The 18,431-nt window shown below is 46.7% G+C and overlaps 2 protein-coding genes across 5 annotated transcripts; one reads left to right on the top strand and one right to left on the bottom strand.

The window, feature by feature from the left end:
* Positions 1–40: 40 nt before the first annotated feature.
* On the top strand, positions 41–17,185 carry HEPACAM (hepatic and glial cell adhesion molecule). 4 transcript variants are annotated; one of them, XM_034933964.4, is made up of 7 exons: positions 41–526; positions 11,374–11,715; positions 12,433–12,714; positions 13,010–13,103; positions 13,625–13,854; positions 13,985–14,055; positions 15,003–17,185. In XM_034933964.4, exons 1-7 carry the CDS (start codon positions 442–444, stop codon positions 15,303–15,305), a joined length of 1,407 nt encoding a protein of 468 aa, XP_034789855.1. In that variant the 5' UTR covers positions 41–441; the 3' UTR covers positions 15,306–17,185. The 4 variants fall into 4 exon arrangements, with proteins under 4 accessions (XP_034789855.1, XP_063464369.1, XP_024786722.2 ...); XM_063608299.1 differs by having other exon boundaries at positions 42–526; positions 13,625–13,698; positions 13,988–14,055; positions 15,003–16,489; XM_024930954.5 differs by having other exon boundaries at positions 44–526; positions 13,625–13,698.
* HEPN1 (hepatocellular carcinoma, down-regulated 1) lies at positions 16,408–16,674 on the bottom strand. Its single transcript, XM_003819929.7, has one exon. The coding sequence runs from the start codon at positions 16,672–16,674 to the stop codon at positions 16,408–16,410; it is 267 nt and encodes an 88-aa protein (XP_003819977.1).
* Positions 17,186–18,431: the final 1,246 nt, after the last annotated feature.

Raw genomic sequence — 18,431 nt, 5'->3', positions numbered from 1 at the left:
CCTGGCATGTACCCTCCTCCTCAGGGAGAAGGAGTGTGAGGTGGAGACAGGGTAGGTTGGGACACAAAGTCCAGTTAAGTGTGTGTCCCAGCTCAGTGCTCTGAGCCCAGATCCTCATCTCCCTGGGTAGTGAGGCTCAGCACAGACAAGCAACCAACTGCTGGGCTGCCGGTGCCCCCCATGTTGGAAACTGAGTTGGAGATTATCTCCTAAGCAGATACCTGCTTCCAAACTGGGGATGTAGGGCTTGGAAACTAGAAAATGCCAGGTCTGAGGGAGAGGAAAGAACAAGTCCAGCAATACACAGAGCTCTGTGTATTCAGAGGGAAGTTGGCAGGGTTGTGTTCGGGCAGAGAAACTCCGAGTGGTACAAAGGGGACGTGCCCAGAGTGGAGAAATCATGCTAATTGTCTGCACTAGAGCTGGAGAACGCCACCCAAAATGAAGAGAGAAAGGGGAGCCCTGTCCAGAGCCTCCAGGGCCCTGCGCCTCGCTCCTTTTGTCTACCTTCTTCTGATCCAGACAGGTAGGAGGCCAGAGGGTAAGAAAGGGTCTGAAGAAAGGACCCGGGGCTTTTACAGCAGACGGAGGGGAGAGTGGAGGGCCTGAATGCCTTTGGGGCAGGAGTGGGGGAGAGTTCAGCTGCCGTGGGAAACATCTCAGGGAATTCAGGCATTAGCGTTGAACGTATTTCTTTATTTTGTGTGCCTCCCGCGCGGCCCCTGCCCCCTTCCCCCAAAAGGCTGCATGACTTTGGAGCTCCCACGGCATTCAGTACATTAGATGGCGGGCACTGGGCCATTTCGTATGGGATGACTTGTTGGCGTGGGCCAGTCTGGCATTCTTTCCAAGGGATTGTGGTGGGGCTTGATGGGTAGGGGTAGGGGAAATTTTCTTTTTATACCTCCCCAGCCCCCGACTCTGGCTTCTCTGTGTGTAAAAGAGTAAGGCAGATGAAAGAAGCTTTGGAGATAATGAGCCTCCTAATGTGGGATAGTCATACCCACCTATCCATAATTCACTCCACTCCATAGCTGCTTACCTCCTCTACCGCCCCCTACCAATCCTTTGAGAAGTGATCTTATTTAAATATACCTATTTATGAGTACATACACATACACACACACACACACACACAATTACAGAGCACCTAGGAATTCACAACTTAGTGAGGCAAACAGATGTGGAGATCATTTTACTAAACTGCAGGAACTATCATAAGTCAATTATGCAGAGAATGCATAGCAATCAGAGAAAGGTCACCTACCCCATCCAGGAAGCTGGTGCTGGTGGAGGGGGTGTTGGTAGGGTAGGACACAGGGTGTGGGAATATCAGGGGGAGGTTTTCTGGTAGAAGGAATGTGTGCACTGAATTTTAAAAGATGGGGAAAAAAGGGTAGGAGTATAAGTGGGTGTTAGGGTTGGGAAATGAGCAAAGGTCAACAGCTTGAAATAACATCAAGTGTTTAGTCAGAGCCCAGCAGTTCATCACTGCTGGAGAGAAAAGCATGAATTGAGTGAGGCAAGAGCTTTGTAAACCAGACTCGTAATCTGGGGATTGAGAGGTGAGGGAATGAGCGGTTTTTAATTTGGGGACTGTCAGGGTTACATGTACCTTTCAGATAGCTTACTCAGTCTGCAGGGGGTCATTGGAGGGGAAACTGGAGGCAAATAAAATAAGAAAGGAAGTTTGTATTCATTTTCTAGGGCTCCTATAACAAAATACCACAAACTGAGTGGCTTAAACAACAGAAATGCATTATCTCAAAGTCGTGGAAGCCAGAAGTGGGAGATCGAGGTGTCAGCAGGGCCATGCTCTCTCTGAAGCTTCTAGGGAGGGCTCTGCCTTAGGGTTCTCTCCTAGCTTCTGGTAATTCCTTGACTTGTGGCAGCATCACTCCAGTCTTGGTATGGCATTCCCCGTGTTTGCATGTCTATGTCCACATTTCCCCTTTTTATAAGGACACATACTAGATTAGGTCCATCCTACTCCAGTATGATCCCTTCTTATTAGATCTGCAGTGACCCCATTGCCAAATAAGTTCACATTCTGAGGTACTTGGGGGTTAGGACTCCAACGTATGAATTTGAGGGGAACACAGGTCAAAAAGCTATTGCAATAGATCAAGAGAGAAATAGGAGAAATAACATGGACTGAAATTATAATAAAGATAGAAGGAATGAGGCATGTTGAGAAAATGTTTTAGAGGTAAAGTCAGGAGCTAGTGACCTGTAGGAAGTAGGAGGATTTAGGAAGGGAAGGAGGATTGCTGTGTGAAACCTTAAACAAAAAAAATGAGTATCATACATGTTTAGATTGAAATACTTATGAGGCTTCCATGTGAAGATGTCACATAGCCTGGAGTTGGGTGGCAGAGAGGTCAGGGTTGGAGAGAGGTATTTGGCAGCCGTCAGCCCATAGGTGAGAGTTAAAACAATAAGAATAGATAATATTACTTAGGAGGGGAAAAACGTGGGATGAAAATGAAACATCATGTAACCTCAAGATTTGTAGAGGAAGCAGAGGAAGAAATGCCCATTAAGGAGACAAAGAGAGAACAGCCAGAGAGACGGAAGGACTAGAAGCCTGTGGTGCTGTCCAGAAAATCAAGGGAGTTGAGAGTTTTCAGGAGTAAATCAATACCATTGAAGTTGTCAAAGAGATCCAATGTGACAAAGACCCAAAAGAGCCCATTGGATAAGGCAATTAAGAGGTTACTGTTGGCTTTGGTGAAATGACAATGAGCTGAAGAAATAATGAGAGCTGAAGGTATGGAGACAGTGAGTTGAGAATAGGAACGACACAAATATACAAAGCAGAGATGGCCCTAAACTCTTTCTGGTCATCAAATGGTAAGGAAAAAAATTATAGAAAGATCACGTCAGTCAGTAAGACTGGGACAAAACAAAAGGTGATCAAGGATATTCTATGTGGAAAAATGTAACTTAGTAAATACACCAAAACATTCTAAATGTGGCCGGGAGCGGTGGCTCATGCTTGTAATCTCAGAATTTTGGGAGGCCTAGGCAGTTGGATGGCTTGAGCCCAGGAGTTCGAGACCAGCCTGAGGAACATGGCGAAACCCCATCTCTACGAAAATGAAAAAATTAGCCAGACCTAGTGGTGCACGCTTGTAATTCCAGCTACTCAGGAGGCTGAGGTGGGAGGATTGCTTGAACCAGGGAGGTCAAGGCTGCAGTGAGCCATGATCACGTCACTGCACTTCAGCCTGGGTAACACCAAGAACCTTTCTCAAAAAAAAAAAATTACAATGTAAGTTATGCTAACAGGATATTAGTTAATGACCTATGATAGATAAGAGGTAAGTGCTGGGAGAGGCCATTGTACTGCTGTGGACTAAAGAGTAATAAGAGCTGAGATTCTAGAAGGAATCCCTGCCATCCCTAATATATTATTTAGGAAAATGTTTGCTTCTGGGACCAATAAATTCCAAAATTTAAGTTCTTGGCATTAACTATGTGATAGCCCATTGTAGTTTCAGACTAGGCCTGGGAAGAGGAAGGACTCTACTCTATGAAGTTTTTCAGGGACCAAGCCAATGGAGCCCTATCAACTTTGACATGTGCTTCCAAAGATCACCATGAGGTGTATCTTCTTTTCTTCCAGGTAGAGAATTTTATTTTATTTTTTTAATGGAGAAACATAAAAGGAAGACTTTGCTAAACAAGGTCTGTAAGTGATACGTGTCACTTGCACTAGTTCTCTTTGCTACGACTCAGTCACATGGCCATACTTAACAACAAGGGAAGCTGGCTGGGAAATGTAGTTTTTAGGATTGGCACTCAAGGGGAGACTGGACCATGTGGCCCTGGCTCCCCAAGACTTACCTTAATCTTATACTATGGCAGACACCACCAAGCTAGCCCTGAGGCGTCATGGAGCACACAGTCTTTAATACTCTGCCCCTGACATGGACAAATGAAGCTTCTCTAAATTCATCATTTTTATTTCCCAATTTTTAAATTCCAATTTATGAAACATTCAGATAAAAATTTTCTGGAGACCAGGACATTAACTGACAGACATAGGCACAGCATGCCGTAAATGTAGGTAAGTTTATTTTCAAGGTTGTATTCTCTGGAATACAAGAACTATTCCATCCTCTAGGGACCCAATAGAAACAAGTCTCTTACCTGGGTTCCATGCTCTTTAGCCCCAAGTTCACCCCCACATTGTAGGTGCTGTCATTTTTTTAATTGTTTATTAAAAATTACATACAAGAAGGTACATTTAGCCTAAAGATACAGTTTGGTGAGCCTTTAAAAAGTTAACAAACCCATGTAATCAACCCTCAGATCAAGAAACAGCATATTTTGGCACCTCAGAATCACCCTCATACTATCTCAGTTACTACTGCCTTCCCGCTGGGATTATAGTGGTATCCTAACTTCTAATAAAAATTAATTTTGCATGTCTTTCTATAAGTGGTATCATATGTATTCAGTCTTCTATGTCTGAACACCAAGTTTGTAGGATTCATCTAAGTTGTTGTCGTAGTTTGTTTGGTCTCACTGCTGTATAGTATTCCATTGTATGAATATGCCACAATTTATTGCTCTATTCAACTTTGATAGACACTTTGGTTGTTTCCAAACCAATCCAACCAACTTAGCCCCATTGGGGCTTTATGAACAGAGTTGTTACTGTTATACATCCTATTATAGTACATGTCTTTTGGAGAACAGATACGGGCATTTCTTTTGGGGATACACCTAGGAGTAGAATTGCTTAATTATAGGGTATTTGTGTGTTTAGTGTTCATAGACGTGGCCAAACGGTTTTCAAAAATGAATGTATCAGTTTACACTCCTATCAACATGTATGAGAGTTTCAGATGATCCATATCTTCCCAATAATTGTATTTTCTTTTTATCCTTTTGGCCATCCTATTGGGTATGAACTGGTATCAGATTCTGGTTTAAGGTTGGTGTGATGGCTCACATCTGTAATTCCAGCACTTTAAGAGGCCAAGGCATAAAGATTGCTTGAGGCCAGGAGTTCAAGACCAGCCTGGGCAATGTAGTAAGATCTCTTCTCTATAATTTTTTTTTAATTAGCTGAGTGTGGTGGTGTGTTCCTGTAGTCCCAGCTACTTGGGAGGTTGAGACAAGAGAATCTCTTGAGCCCAGGAGTTTGAGGCTGCAGTGAGGTATGATCACACCACTGCAGTCCAGCCTGGGCAACAGGGTGACACCTTGTCACTGAAAAAAAAAGAAGTTTAAAATTGTATTTCCATTAAAATTAATGCCCATTTTCCTATTGTGTTGTTTGAATTTCTTCAAAATTGTGAACTTGTGGGAGTTTAAATAATATATTTTGCATATGAGCCTTTTATAGGATATATGTATTGCAAATATCTCCTCCCACTATATGGTTTGCCTTTCGCTTTCACAATGGTATCTTTTGATGAATAGAAGCTCTTAATTTTACTGAGTCTAAAGTATCATTTCCTTCTTTGATGGTTACCACTTTCGTGTCCTTTATAAGAGATCTGTGTCTGCCCTCAAGTCAAGGACATAGTCTGTTTTCTTTTTCAAATGTTGTTGTTTTACCTTTCATATTTAGATCTGCAATCCATCCAAAATTAATATTTGTGTAAGGTGTGAGGTAAGGGTCAATTCGTTTTTATCCTACATGGCCCAGCACTATTTTGTGAAAAGCATTTTTCTCCCTGCACTGCAGTATCACCTTTGTCATCATTTGAGCAATCATATTTAAGTCTGTTTTCAGACTTTCTGTTGATCTATTTGTCTATCTTCATGTCAAGATCACAAAGTAAACCTCCTGGGATTTTGATTGGCATTGTATTAAATTATAAATCAGTTTAGGAGAATTGACAGCTTAACAAGAGTGATTTTTCCAGTCCACAAACATAGTAACTCTCTGTGTGCCATCTTAATACCTATTAACTAGGTACACATTCCTGAACATCTACACTCCTTAGATTGTAGATAAAAAGCTACCAGGTCCTTTCTTCTTGGATCCCAAAAGCCTTCTTAACAGCTTCTGTTTCCTGGTTTTCTCTCACATCCCTGAATAACTGGCGCTTCAAATGACTTGTAGGCCTCAACAGGATAAAAATGTAAGAATACAACACAGCAGCCCCAACATCCACACAATAAGTGATGCACCTATACAGTAACAGCAGAGGAGGGGGGTGGTTTTCTCAGACCCTCATTAATTAGGAATAATATTAAAAACCAAAAGCAGAAACAATATGTTTTCCTTTTAGGAAACCGAGGTGTTCTGCCCTTGGATTATTAGATGCAGTTCTGGCTACCACACCATAAAAGGAAATAATACAGTTGGAGAAAGCCCAAGGAAGGGTATCTATGACTGCCAAAAGGATGAAGAGACTTTTTTATGGAGACAGACCCAAACTAAACCAAAAACTTTTCAGATGAAAAGGGACATGGCAGCAGCCTTTGGTGTTAGGGAATATGGATAAGATGTGTATAGACCAAATCCTAGAACACATATTTGGCACTACCCCCATTGACACTTTTAAAAGGTAAATTTAAGACCAATACTGGCGAAAGGAAACTTTGGCCCAGCAAAGGGAGCACATAAAAATGAGTGGATGGTGATTTCTCTAAGGGATGACCCTATTAAGAAAAGCCAAGGCTATCTGCAGGTGCATTCTTATACCCTAAAGTTTGACATTCCCGGCATCGCAGCAGCTCAAAATCCTACTTGAGGAGTGGCCACCGATCTATCCCAGTACCGCATTGTTGAGGTTGATAGGGTATAACTTGCTGAGATCTCATTTCCTTTTCTTCAGCCTCTGGTGGGAAGAGAAACTTTCTATATTATGATGCCTTGGAGACAATAATTAAGTTAATCACTTCTCAAGGTTGAGTGGTCCTAGTCCTTTTATTTCCACTCTGGACCTTAGTTGTGAGCTATTTCCTCATTTCTGTGTCGTGCTTTGGCTCCTGTCCCAGTTCTCTGTGTCCCTTGAAAGTTGTGGAACCCTGAACTTAATACAGAGTACGATTTTGGCTAGAGTTTTTGGGAAACTGTTTGCTCAGCAAACTGCTCTCTCTGTCAGCTTTCAAGAAAGACTCCTTCATTCACTTATGAACACGTGTGATACATCCTTTTGACCCACGGACATGCCCATGTTCGTAGGCATGATGAGGGGACTTATCTAGAGGAGGGTAAGGCCTCAGGCAATCTGTAGGCCATAACTTCTCCAATATTTTTATCCAGAACAAATCAACTTTAAATTGGCAGAAAGGCTTCAGGGAGAAATACATAGCAAAAAGGCTACTAGGACTTTGGATGGGATGGAGAGCATGGAAGCCAGGGAAGCTCCAGGAGGCCACAGAAGATAGAAGGGAGAGGGGAAATCCCTTCCACTTGTTTTTGAGGTTGTCACTGTCCAGACTCCCAGAAGAAGGAAATGAGAATCCTCAAAGTTTGTTGCTTGGGGACATTATACCTGTGAACCCTGAATATCTCAGACAGGTGTCAGTTAATTTACAAAGTTTATTTTGCCGAAGTTGAGGATGCACACCTGTGACACAGCCTCAGGGGGTCCTGATGACATGTGCCCAAGGTGGTCAGAGCATAGTTTGGTTTCATACATTTTAGGAAGACATTAGACATCAATCAACATATGTAAGATGAATGTTGGTTCGGTCCGGAAAGATGGGACAACTCTTAAGTCGGGAGAGGGCTTCCAGGTCATAGGCAGATAAGAGACAAATGGTTGCATTATTTTGAGTTTCTTTTTTTGATTAGTCTTTCCAAAGGAGGCAATCAGGTATGCATTTATCTCAGTGAGCAGAGGGGTGACTTTGAATAGAATGGGAGGCAGGTTTGTCATAAGCAGTGCCCAGCTTGATTTTCCCTTTAGCTTAGTGATTTTGGGGCCCCAAGATTTATTGTCCTTTCACACACCAATTTACTAAACTCCAGCATGGCTCTGCACATGTAACCCTCGCGTGCACAGCATACTACTGCACACTGGGCCCCGAGAAAGGGGGTAGATGTTCCCTAGCTATTTGATCATCACCCCAGTGGCCTTTAATAAAGCTCATGACTTTTTCAGGGCCACCTCTTGTTATACATACCAAAGCCTATTTGCCTACTCAGGGAAATTCGAAAGTTTGGTTTTCTAAATCAAGCCATGCCTTGGACCTAGCAGTTGATAATCACAGAAATTAAGAATTGGAAGAAACCTTAAGGATCATGTGGCCAAATGGACTTTAGTCTGATGCGCAGAGCCAGTAGGGATTCCCAGTTGCTCCTTGGGTTCTTGAGGGGGGATAGGACTCATCCCCACCACCTCTTCTACCAAAGCAGGTGAGATGGAACCATATTGCCTTTTTCCGTTTTTATTTAAGATTTTGTGGGAAGAAAGTATCATTAATTTTTAAAAGTCTGAAAATAGTTTATGTTGTTCATTTTACTTGCCCCAAATTAAGATTTTTGTTCAACAGCAAGCATATGATATTCACACATTCAGCTTTAATCAGTAGAGCTGTCTCTTCTGCTTTAATTAATTAATTTACTTATTTATTTATTTTTTGAGACAGAGTCTTGCTCTGTCACCCAGCCTGGAGTGCAGTGGTGCAATCTCAGCTCACTGCAACCTCCACTTCCCAGGTTCAAGCGATTTTCCTGCTTCAGTCTCCTGAGTAGCTAGGATTACAGGTGTGTGCCACCGTGCCCGGCCTGTTTCTTCTACTTTTAAGGTTTTATGGTTCTAACATTCCTGGCAAGTAATGAATCATAGAATGTCAGAGCTAAGGCCAGGTATGAATGGCCCACGCCTGTAATCCCAGCACTTTGGGAGGCCAACACGGGTGGATTGCTTGAGCTCAGGAGTTCAAGACCAGCCACCTGGGCAACAAGGTGAAATCCCGTTTCTACAAAAAAATACAAAAAAAAAAAAAAAAAACCTAGCTGGGCGTAGTGGCACATGCCTGTGGTCCCAGCTACTTGGAAGGCTGAGGTGGGAGGATCGCTGGATCCTGGGAGGCAGAGGTTGCAGTTAGCCAAGATCGCCCCACTGCACTTCAGTCTGGGTAACAGAGTGAGACCTTGTCAAGAAAAAAAAAGTCAGAGTTAAGAAGCCCCCCTAGAGATCTTCTGGTCCTGCTACTTCATTATACAGAGGAGGAAGCTGAGGCCCAGCAAGGTGTAAAAGTAGCCAGTTGGCCTTTCCTTGGTCATTTCCAAAGATGAGGAGCTCACTACTTAGCAAAGCACTTTTTCCAAAAATGGATCTAATATGTTTAGTAACCACGCAGTGGCTCATGCCTGTAATCCCAGCACTTTGGGAGGCTGAGGTGGGCAGATCACAAGGTCAGGAGATTGACACCATCCTGGCTAACACGCTGAAACCCCGTCTCTACTAAAAAATACAAAAAAATTGGCCGGGTGTGGTGGCGGGCGCCTGTAATCTCAGCTACTGAGGAGGCTGAGGCAGGAGAATGGCGTGAACCCGGGAGGCGGAGCTTGCAGTGAGCTGAGATTGTGCCACTGCACTCCAGCCTGGGTGACAGAACAAGACTCCGTCTCAAAAAAAAAAATTTTTTTTTTTTGCTTTGTTCTTCACCACCAACCTTTTCGTTTAATTGCCTCTTGGTTTGGTCTGGGCCCTCCAAGCACGAGGAGAGAAATAAGGAATGAAAAGGTACAGCTCAGTTTCCTCAACTGAACGGCAGCAGCAGCAGAGTGAGAAATAAGGCTCAGAAAGAATGAGGGAGCTTCAGAGGGAATACCATCAAAGGAAGCGGCAGGGGGTGCAGAGGGACTGAGAATCTGGCATGTATGTGTCTATTCAGCTAAACTCAGCCCTGCTCCCAACCGGCGTCCCCTCCAGAAGACCCTCCTTCGGGTGGTTGGATTGCTCTACAAGGCCAGGTGACACCAAATAACAGCATCTTTTCAGATCCCAAAGCTCCTAAGAGGTCTCTGAAATGCCCTCTGGATAGGGCATCCATTGGACAAGTGGTAAAATCCCAGAATTACAAGGCTGGAACAAACCAATGAGACCATCTAGCCTACTACTCCTTTTATCTATAGGGAATCTGAGCTCCAAGGAGATGGGACCCTCCTAAGTCATGTATCAATAATAAGGCCCAAAACTCTGCTCAATTTTGTGTTCTGTCTGCTGTATGACAATGTCTAATATGCATATTGTACTTTCCAATCCTGTGAACTTGATAAGGCGGTTGCTGTTGTTATTTTTTTATTTTTTATTTTTTTGAGATGGAGTCTTCCTCTGTCACCCAGGTTCAAATGCAGCAGCACTATCTCAGCTCACTGCAACCTCTGCCTCCTGGGTTCAAGCGATTCTCGTGTCTCAGCCTCCCGAGTAGCTGGGATTACAGACACATGCCACAATGCCTGGCTAATTTTTTTTATTTTTAGTAGAGATGGGGTTTTGCCATGTTGGCCAGGCTGGTCTCGAACTCCTGACCTCAGGTGATCTGCCCATCTTGGCCTCCCAAAGTGCTGCAATTACAGGCGTGAGCCACTGCGCCCAGCCTTGTTATTATTATCCTTATTTTACAAATGAGAAGAATGAGTACCCAAATCCACATAGCCAGTAAGAGGTAGAGCCCAGCATGAAAAAGCTTTTCTGATTCTAAGCTCTTTGTTCTACCCATCGCAAATCCCTCTTCTAGGGGTACAGATTGGGCTGGAGTTTGGGTGAATTCCCAAAACCACCTTCCTAGTTGCAGGACTATTCTGCACTGAGTGAGCCTAGTAAGATGCTACATGCATCTGCAAAAAAAACGGGGAGAGGCTCTCGGTATAACTAGAAAGTGGTCTTCAGGCCCCTAAACTTTCCCTTTACTGGCACTGTCTCACGACCCGCTCCTTTCTTTGTGAATCTGTGTTCCATGCTTTCTCCTTCTCCTCACCCGCCCAATCCCCAATCAAGAAGATCTGACAAATTCACCCAGAGGTCTAATGACCTATAAGCTTCATAGGGGTAGGGATTTTTGTTGGCTTTGCTCATTGCTATATCCTAAAGACATAGAAAAGTGTCTGGCAGATAGGAGATGTTCAATAAATATTTTTATGAATGGAGCGCATAGGGTGTGGTGAGCCACAAGAGAAAGGCAATAGACAAAGTGCCAGAGAGGCAGAGGGCTAGGTGGAAAAAGCATTGAAGGCCATGAGATGGCTGTGAGAGAGAACAAAGGGGCAGAAGTGCACAGAGCTACCGTGGGGGAGGAGATAGCACCCAGGCTTAAGAAGCCAGGATTGGCAGGGAGTGAAGAGCCAGAGAGGCGAAGCTGTGGGAGATCAGAGGGCTTAAAGTTGGGAATGGGCTAAGGAGCCCAGGGCCTGATGCTTCCCTCTTCCTCATGGGCCTCTGTTCACAGACCCCCTGGAGGGGGTGAACATCACCAGCCCCGTGCGCCTGATCCATGGCACCGTGGGGAAGTCGGCTCTGCTTTCTGTGCAGTACAGCAGTACCAGCAGCGACAGGCCTGTAGTGAAGTGGCAGCTGAAGCGGGACAAGCCAGTGACCGTGGTGCAGTCCATTGGCACGGAGGTCATCGGCACCCTGCGGCCTGACTATCGAGACCGTATCCGACTCTTTGAAAATGGCTCCCTGCTTCTCAGCGACCTGCAGCTGGCCGATGAGGGCACCTATGAGGTCGAGATCTCCATCACCGACGACACCTTCACTGGGGAGAAGACCATCAACCTTACTGTAGATGGTAAAGCGCTCTGGCAGGGAAAGAGGCAAGACTGGCAGGTGGGACTGGGGAAGGGTCTGCCCAGCGCACCAGCTAGACCAAGGGAAAACCAACCCAAAAGGCACTTGGGAGCTGAGAATGAGGCAAGTGGACATTAGAAGTTGGCAGACAGGCACAGCACAGCTAACATGTAGAGTGATTGCCATGTGCCAGAAACTATTCTAAGTGCTTTGCATATGTTGACTCATTTAATGCTTATAATAATCTGGTGATAGTTAATATCATTATCCTAATTTTGCAGATGAGGAAAGTGAGCCACTGAAAGGTTGAATAACTTGCCCAAGGTCACACAGCTAGAAGTGATAGAGCCAAGATTTGAACCTAAACAGTTGGACCTAGGCTTAGCCCAACTGAAATATCTTCCTGGCTGGGTCAGTTTAAGACATTAAAGCCCAGGGTTCATGGCAAGGCATTTGGAAAGAGGGAATGAGGGCAACACCATGTCTGCATTGTTCAGCATTGTACCCGCTATGCCTAATTGGTGCTCCATAAATAGTCAGTGAAACGAATGAATAAGTGATGGGAAAGAACTGGACTTAGGATGTCTGAAGTCTTCTCAGCCCACAGATTGAGTTGGAAGGTAGTGTTAAAGGTGTGTTGGAAGGCAGGGAGCTAAAAAGGGGAAGGGAGACACTTCTTAGCCAATGACTTACAGGCTCCCCCATTCCTGCGGCTCAGTGCCCATTTCGAGGCCACAGGTGTTGGTGGCTTCAACCACTGTGCTGGAGCTCAGCGAGGCCTTCACCTTGAACTGCTCACACGAGAATGGCACCAAGCCCAGCTACACCTGGCTGAAGGATGGCAAGCCCCTCCTCAATGACTCGAGAATGCTCCTGTCCCCCGACCAAAAGGTGCTCACCATCACCCGCGTGCTCATGGAGGATGACGACCTGTACAGCTGCGTGGTGGAGAACCCCATCAGCCAGGGCCGCAGCCTGCCCGTCAAGATCACCGTATACAGTGAGTTTCCCTGCAGGCTTTCCTTTAGTACTCAAAGCCCCAAGAGGCAGGTGACCATGAGGGACTGAGGACATCCCGAAGAAATGTCACTGGGGGGAGGGGAACAGAGATGGGCCAACTATCCATGGAGGACACCAACAGGTAGCCAGTGGGTTCTGTACAAGCTCCACCACCAGCATCAGCCAGGCATGCAGCCTGGGGCTCCCCCTCTCTTCCTTCCATGGCAGGAAGTTCTGCTCACCACATCTTGCCCCTTTGAAGTCCCTCCTGCCTCTCTGCTTCTCTCTCTCCCTAGGAAGAAGCTCCCTTTACATCATCTTGTCTACAGGAGGCATCTTCCTCCTTGTGACCTTGGTGACAGTCTGTGCCTGCTGGAAACCCTCCAAAAGGTCTGGGTAACTCTCCTGAGCACCTGAGTCCTTCAATCCATCCCAAACCTAAGCCCCATTATTTTCTTAAGTCTCTTTAAATGCCTTTCCTCCCAGGGCTCTGCATCTCTTTCCGAGAGATCCATTCTTCCATTGTGTATGCACCAGCATCTTGTGCTCCAAAGCCCCCACAACCCCAGCACCAGTAACAATAGGTTTTTTCACTTGCCAACCACCTTTTTTGGGACCAGGCACTGTGGCTGTGGTTAGCCTGCTACCTTTTAAGTATGATTATCTGTAGTTTACAGATAATGACACTGAGACTCGGATTGGTTCAATGACTTGCCCACAGTCACAACGCTAGTGACAGACTCAAGGTGCAAACCTAGATGTGATTCATTCCAAAGCTCATGAACTGTACCCAGCCCATCTTCCTGTCACAAGGCCTCTTTTATGGCCATCAGATCCCTCCCTGTGTCCCCACTGGATCTTCTACTCACATTCAATAATTCAGCTCATAGTGGGGCTGAATTGATTCACAGGAAACAGAAGAAGCTAGAAAAGCAAAACTCCCTGGAATACATGGATCAGAATGATGACCGCCTGAAACCAGAAGGTGAGCTCCCAGCCACCCAATCACCCATCCCATCAACAATCAGATCAGTGGGCTGCTGGGAAAAGGCAGAACTGGGCGACAAGGAAAACAGCTCTGCAGGGACCCTTCCCCCACCAACTGCACGAAGACTGCAGAGGAGGGAAAGGTTTGGCCAAGGTAGGAGCCAGGATATTCAGATATGTTGGTGGAGGTTGTGGCGGGCCATTCGGGAAGCACAGAGAGTAGGTGCCGGCTGGTGGGGAGAGTCTGTACCTGGGCCAGCCACCCGCTTCTCTCCCCTGTGCAGCGGACACCCTCCCTCGAAGTGGTGAGCAGGAACGGAAGAACCCCATGGCACTCTATATCCTGAAGGACAAGGTGAGCGGCTCTGGACTGGGTGCCCAGAAACATGCAGTGAGCCCCTCCCACATGCCTGGTGCTAGGGAGCCATACTATATTCCTATCCCTTTATAGCAGCAGCCCCCAACCGTTTTGGCACCAGGGACTGGTTTCAAGGAAGAAAATTTTTCCACGGATGGTGATGCGGGTGGTTTCAGGATGAAACTGTTCCACCTCAGATCATTAGGCATTGGATTCTCTTAAAGAGCGTGCAACCTAGATCCCTCGCATGCTCAATTCACAATAGGGTGTGTGCTCCTACGAGAATCGAGAATCTAATGCAGCCACGAATCTGACAGGAGGCGGAGCTCAGGCGATAATGTAAGCCATGGGGCATGGCTGTAAATACATATGAAGCTTTGCTCTCTGGCCTACCACTCACCTCCTGCTCTGCCGCTCCCTTCCTAACAGGCTATGGACCAGTACCAGTCCTCGGCCTGGGGGTGGGGACCCCTGCTTTATAGTACTCAGAATAACCCTGTGAAATATTTGTGTCATGCACATTTTAGAGATTAGAAAAAACAAGGCTGTGAGATTAAATGACTTGCTCAGGATTAAACAAGTCAATGAGTGGCAGATCTAGGTTTCAAACCTAGGTCTTTGGACACCAGTTCTGGTGATTTCCCCAGTATTCCACAACTAACTGTCCCAGGCTGTCCACGACGGGTGGAAAGAGGAGAGTAAAGGGGAAAAGCACTCAAATCATCGCATTTCAACATTTACTTAACACCTATTATGTGCTAGGAGGCCCCATGCTCAGTGTGGAATATCGCCAGGAAAACCAGACCTGTCTGCAGCCTTCCAGGAGGTGGGCGTGCAGAGGGAAACTGGGTCCCTCCCCTCGTAATTCCAGCAAGCTCTAACACCAGGCGCGCTCCCAGGCTGGGCTGACTGTCCCCTGACCCCTGCGGCGCGTGTCCTTGCAGGACTCCCCGGAGACCGAGGAGAACCCGGCCCCGGAGCCTCGAAGCGTGACGGAGCCCGGCCCGCCCGGCTACTCCGTGTCTCCCGCCGTGCCCGGCCGCTCGCCGGGGCTGCCCATCCGCTCTGCCCGCCGCTACCCGCGCTCCCCAGCGCGCTCCCCAGCCACCGGCCGGACACACACGTCGCCGCCCAGGGCCCCGAGCTCGCCCGGCCGCTCGCGCAGCGCCTCGCGCACACTGCGGACTGCGGGCGTGCACATAATCCGCGAGCAAGACGAGGCCGGCCCGGTGGAGATCAGCGCCTGAGCCGCCTCGGGATCCCCTGAGAGGCGCCCGCGGTCTGCGGCCAGTGGCCCGGGGGAAGGCTGGGGCTGGGAAGCCCGGGCGCGGCGCGCTGGGGACGAGGGGAGGTCCCGGCGGGGCGCTGGTGTCTCGGGTGTGAACGTGTATGAGCATGCGCAGACGGAGGCGGGTGCGCGGAGGCGGCCGTGTTGATATGGTGAAACCGGGTCGCATTTGCTTCCGGTTTACTGGCTGTGTTCTCACTTGGTATAGGTTGTGCCCTCTTAGGACCACATAGATTATTACATTTCTGGCCCAATACCCAAAAGGGTTTTATGGAAACTAACATCAGTAACCTAACCCCCGTGACTATCCTGTGCTCTTCCTAGGGAGCTGTGTTGTTTCCCACCCACCACCCTTCTCTCTGAACAAATGCCTGAGTGCTGGGGCACTTTTTTTTTTTTTGCAAGTTCAGATTAGAGAGGCCACTTTCCCAGAATCCACAGCTGCACTAAGCTAAGGAGAAGCCAGATGCCGGTTACTGGGTGTGCAGGGGCTGTTCTGAGCTGGGGGGATCATTGTGAAGGCCTTCTTCCCTGGGCACCTGGTACCTGGGGACCTACAAGGTGGTGAGGGAAGGGTACGAGTACATTCCTTTTCCCTCTGACCTGGGCGCTAGCAAGGGCAAAGAACCCGAGCCTGCCAGCTTGGCCTCCTCCCAGAGCCTCCCTCGGAGGCATGCCATGCCAAGCATTCTTTCTGTCTCTGTTCATGAATAAAAGAGATGGATGGGCTTATTCTTATAGAGAAGTGAATTTCACTTACTCCCCTGGCCTGAAAACTAGACCAAATGAGGAACTGTTTTAGCTCATCAAACTCATATATTCCTCCTGGCTTCCTTACAAAACAAGCCTTTCAAACAATCATTGTCCTCAGGAAAGTTGTTGAGCTTCCTCCAGCTGTGAGAATAAGTCCTAATCTCCAGAGAAATGGTGGGGGGAGGAGGAGGCTTATTGCTTCCCAGCATTTGGGGGGAACATGATCCAACCCCTGGCCTCCTGCCACCCATCTGCCCTGCTCCCACATGCTCAGGTCCCAGGGCACAGAAAAAGGGCAGACTCCCTAATCACACTAACATCAAAATAAAGAGGCTGGGCCGCTGTGTAGCCAGGACATGCCCATGCCACCGCCTATTGAACAGTTCATAGGAGTGGCAGTAATCTACTGTGTGAGGAGAGAGGGCAATTAAAAAGCTGAAAGAGAAGGAGGCCCTCTGTGTATTCCGTTCCCTCCTCCTTAATGCCTCCAAGGGTCCTTGCATCCCTAGTCTCCTAAACTCCAGCTCTGATTCGCCATCAACCCATGGAGCAATTCCAAGGCCCCGGTTACCCATCACCTCCACACCAGGTCAAGTTTTGTCTCAGCCCCAAAGGCACTGACATTTCTAGTTTGCCCCCTCTGCCCTGAACCCCACAGCATGCCTGTCTCAGCTCCCCGTCCCTCGGCACTTCCCCAGGCTCATTTGAGCAGGTGTGCCTTCACAGCTCCCCTAAACTTCCCAGGTGCCTCATCCATAATGAGATAATGCATGTAGGGGAAAAGTTTCTCAAGAAGGTGGAAGAGGCAGCAGGACTTGGATAAGGAGTACCTGCTGGTCAGCCTTGAGATGCACAGGTGAAGGTTAGGGTGAGATGAGAACATGCCATACCCTGGTGCTGAATCCCTGAGGGGCCAGCTTGCCAGGCTTAAGCCAAATCTGCCTTAAATTGGGGGTGGGGAGGGGTAAGTAAGGAAGTGGGGTTTGTTTGTTTTTGTGTTGTTTTCATCTTCATCTTTGTATTACTAGCATCCAGCAGAGTGCCTAGCACATACTGGATGCTCAATAAACTTTTGATGAAATGAAATGACAACTTTATTCCACATAAACAAGGGTAACAAAACAAGCTGCTTAAATATACCAGTCATTTCTCTTCTTCTCCTTTCACCTCCTTTACCCTCTTTCCAAACCCCAAATTGTCCATTCCAAAATCACTTACCCGTTCATTCATTTACTTATTCAGGTGTTCTTTTATTTATTCGACAAACATTTGTTTATCTACCATGGACTAGGCCCTGTGCTAGGCACTGCTGATACAGCATAACTATGTCAGGAAGACAGATCAGTAAACAGATTACAATATAGTGTGTAAAATGCAATGGCAGAAGTAGATACAAGGTGCTCTGGGAGCATGTAGATTAGATGTCAGCAAAGGCATCTTGGAGGAGAACAGACCTGAGTTGAGTCTTTCTTAGAAAGACTTGTTAGTTAATCTGGTTTTTAAAAGTATGAGAGGACACACTCCAAGCAGAGGGAGAAGCATGTATAAAAGCTTGGAAGTGCAAGACACGACGGGGGGGAATTCAGGGTACTGAGCCTAGCAGTTGATGAAATTATTTCAGGAAAGTATACAAAGTAGAAGGTGAAGAAAGCTGCAGATAGATTTCTGAGGCATCAGTATGTGTAGAAAATTTAAAAGAACTTCACCAAGAAGGCTAAAAAGGCACAGCCAGCAAGATAGGAGAATATATAGGAGATAACTATATCACACAATCAAAAGAACAAGAGAGTTTCAAGAAAAAGGGAGCATTCGGGACTACAAGGGCAGGGGGCTCACATATGAAATGAAGTTAAAAGTGCATGTTAAATTTGGCAACAATGAAAACATTGAGTGACTTGGCATAAGTAGTTTCAGACATGTAGTAGGGGTTAAAGCCAGATTGCAACAGGTAAAAAGTGATATGTGGAACTTCTCTGCTAAATACTTGAGACTAGATGTTTGAGAGGTCTTCCTGTTTCAAACAACTAGGTCCTGCTTAAATGATATTTGTTTTGCATTGCTGGCTTCAAGAGATGGGGGAATTTTTTTTTTTTTTTCAGACAGAGTCTCACTCTTGTCACCCAGGCTGGAGTGCAATGGTGCAGTCTGGGCTCACTACAACCTCTGCCTCCTGGGTTCAAGTGATTCTCCTGCCTCAGCCTCCCGAGTAGCTGGGACTACAAGCACGTGCCACCATGTCCAGCTAATTTTTGTATTTTTGGTAGAGACAGGGTTTCACTATGTTGGCCAGGCTGATCTCAAACTCCTGACCTCATGATCCGCCCACCTTGGC

This window comes from Pan paniscus, chromosome 9 (assembly GCF_029289425.2).
Source record: "Pan paniscus chromosome 9, NHGRI_mPanPan1-v2.0_pri, whole genome shotgun sequence".
NCBI lineage: Eukaryota > Metazoa > Chordata > Mammalia > Primates > Hominidae > Pan > Pan paniscus.
The sequence above is the reverse complement of the archived record's forward strand: the minus strand, read 5'-3'. Positions and strand labels throughout refer to the sequence as shown.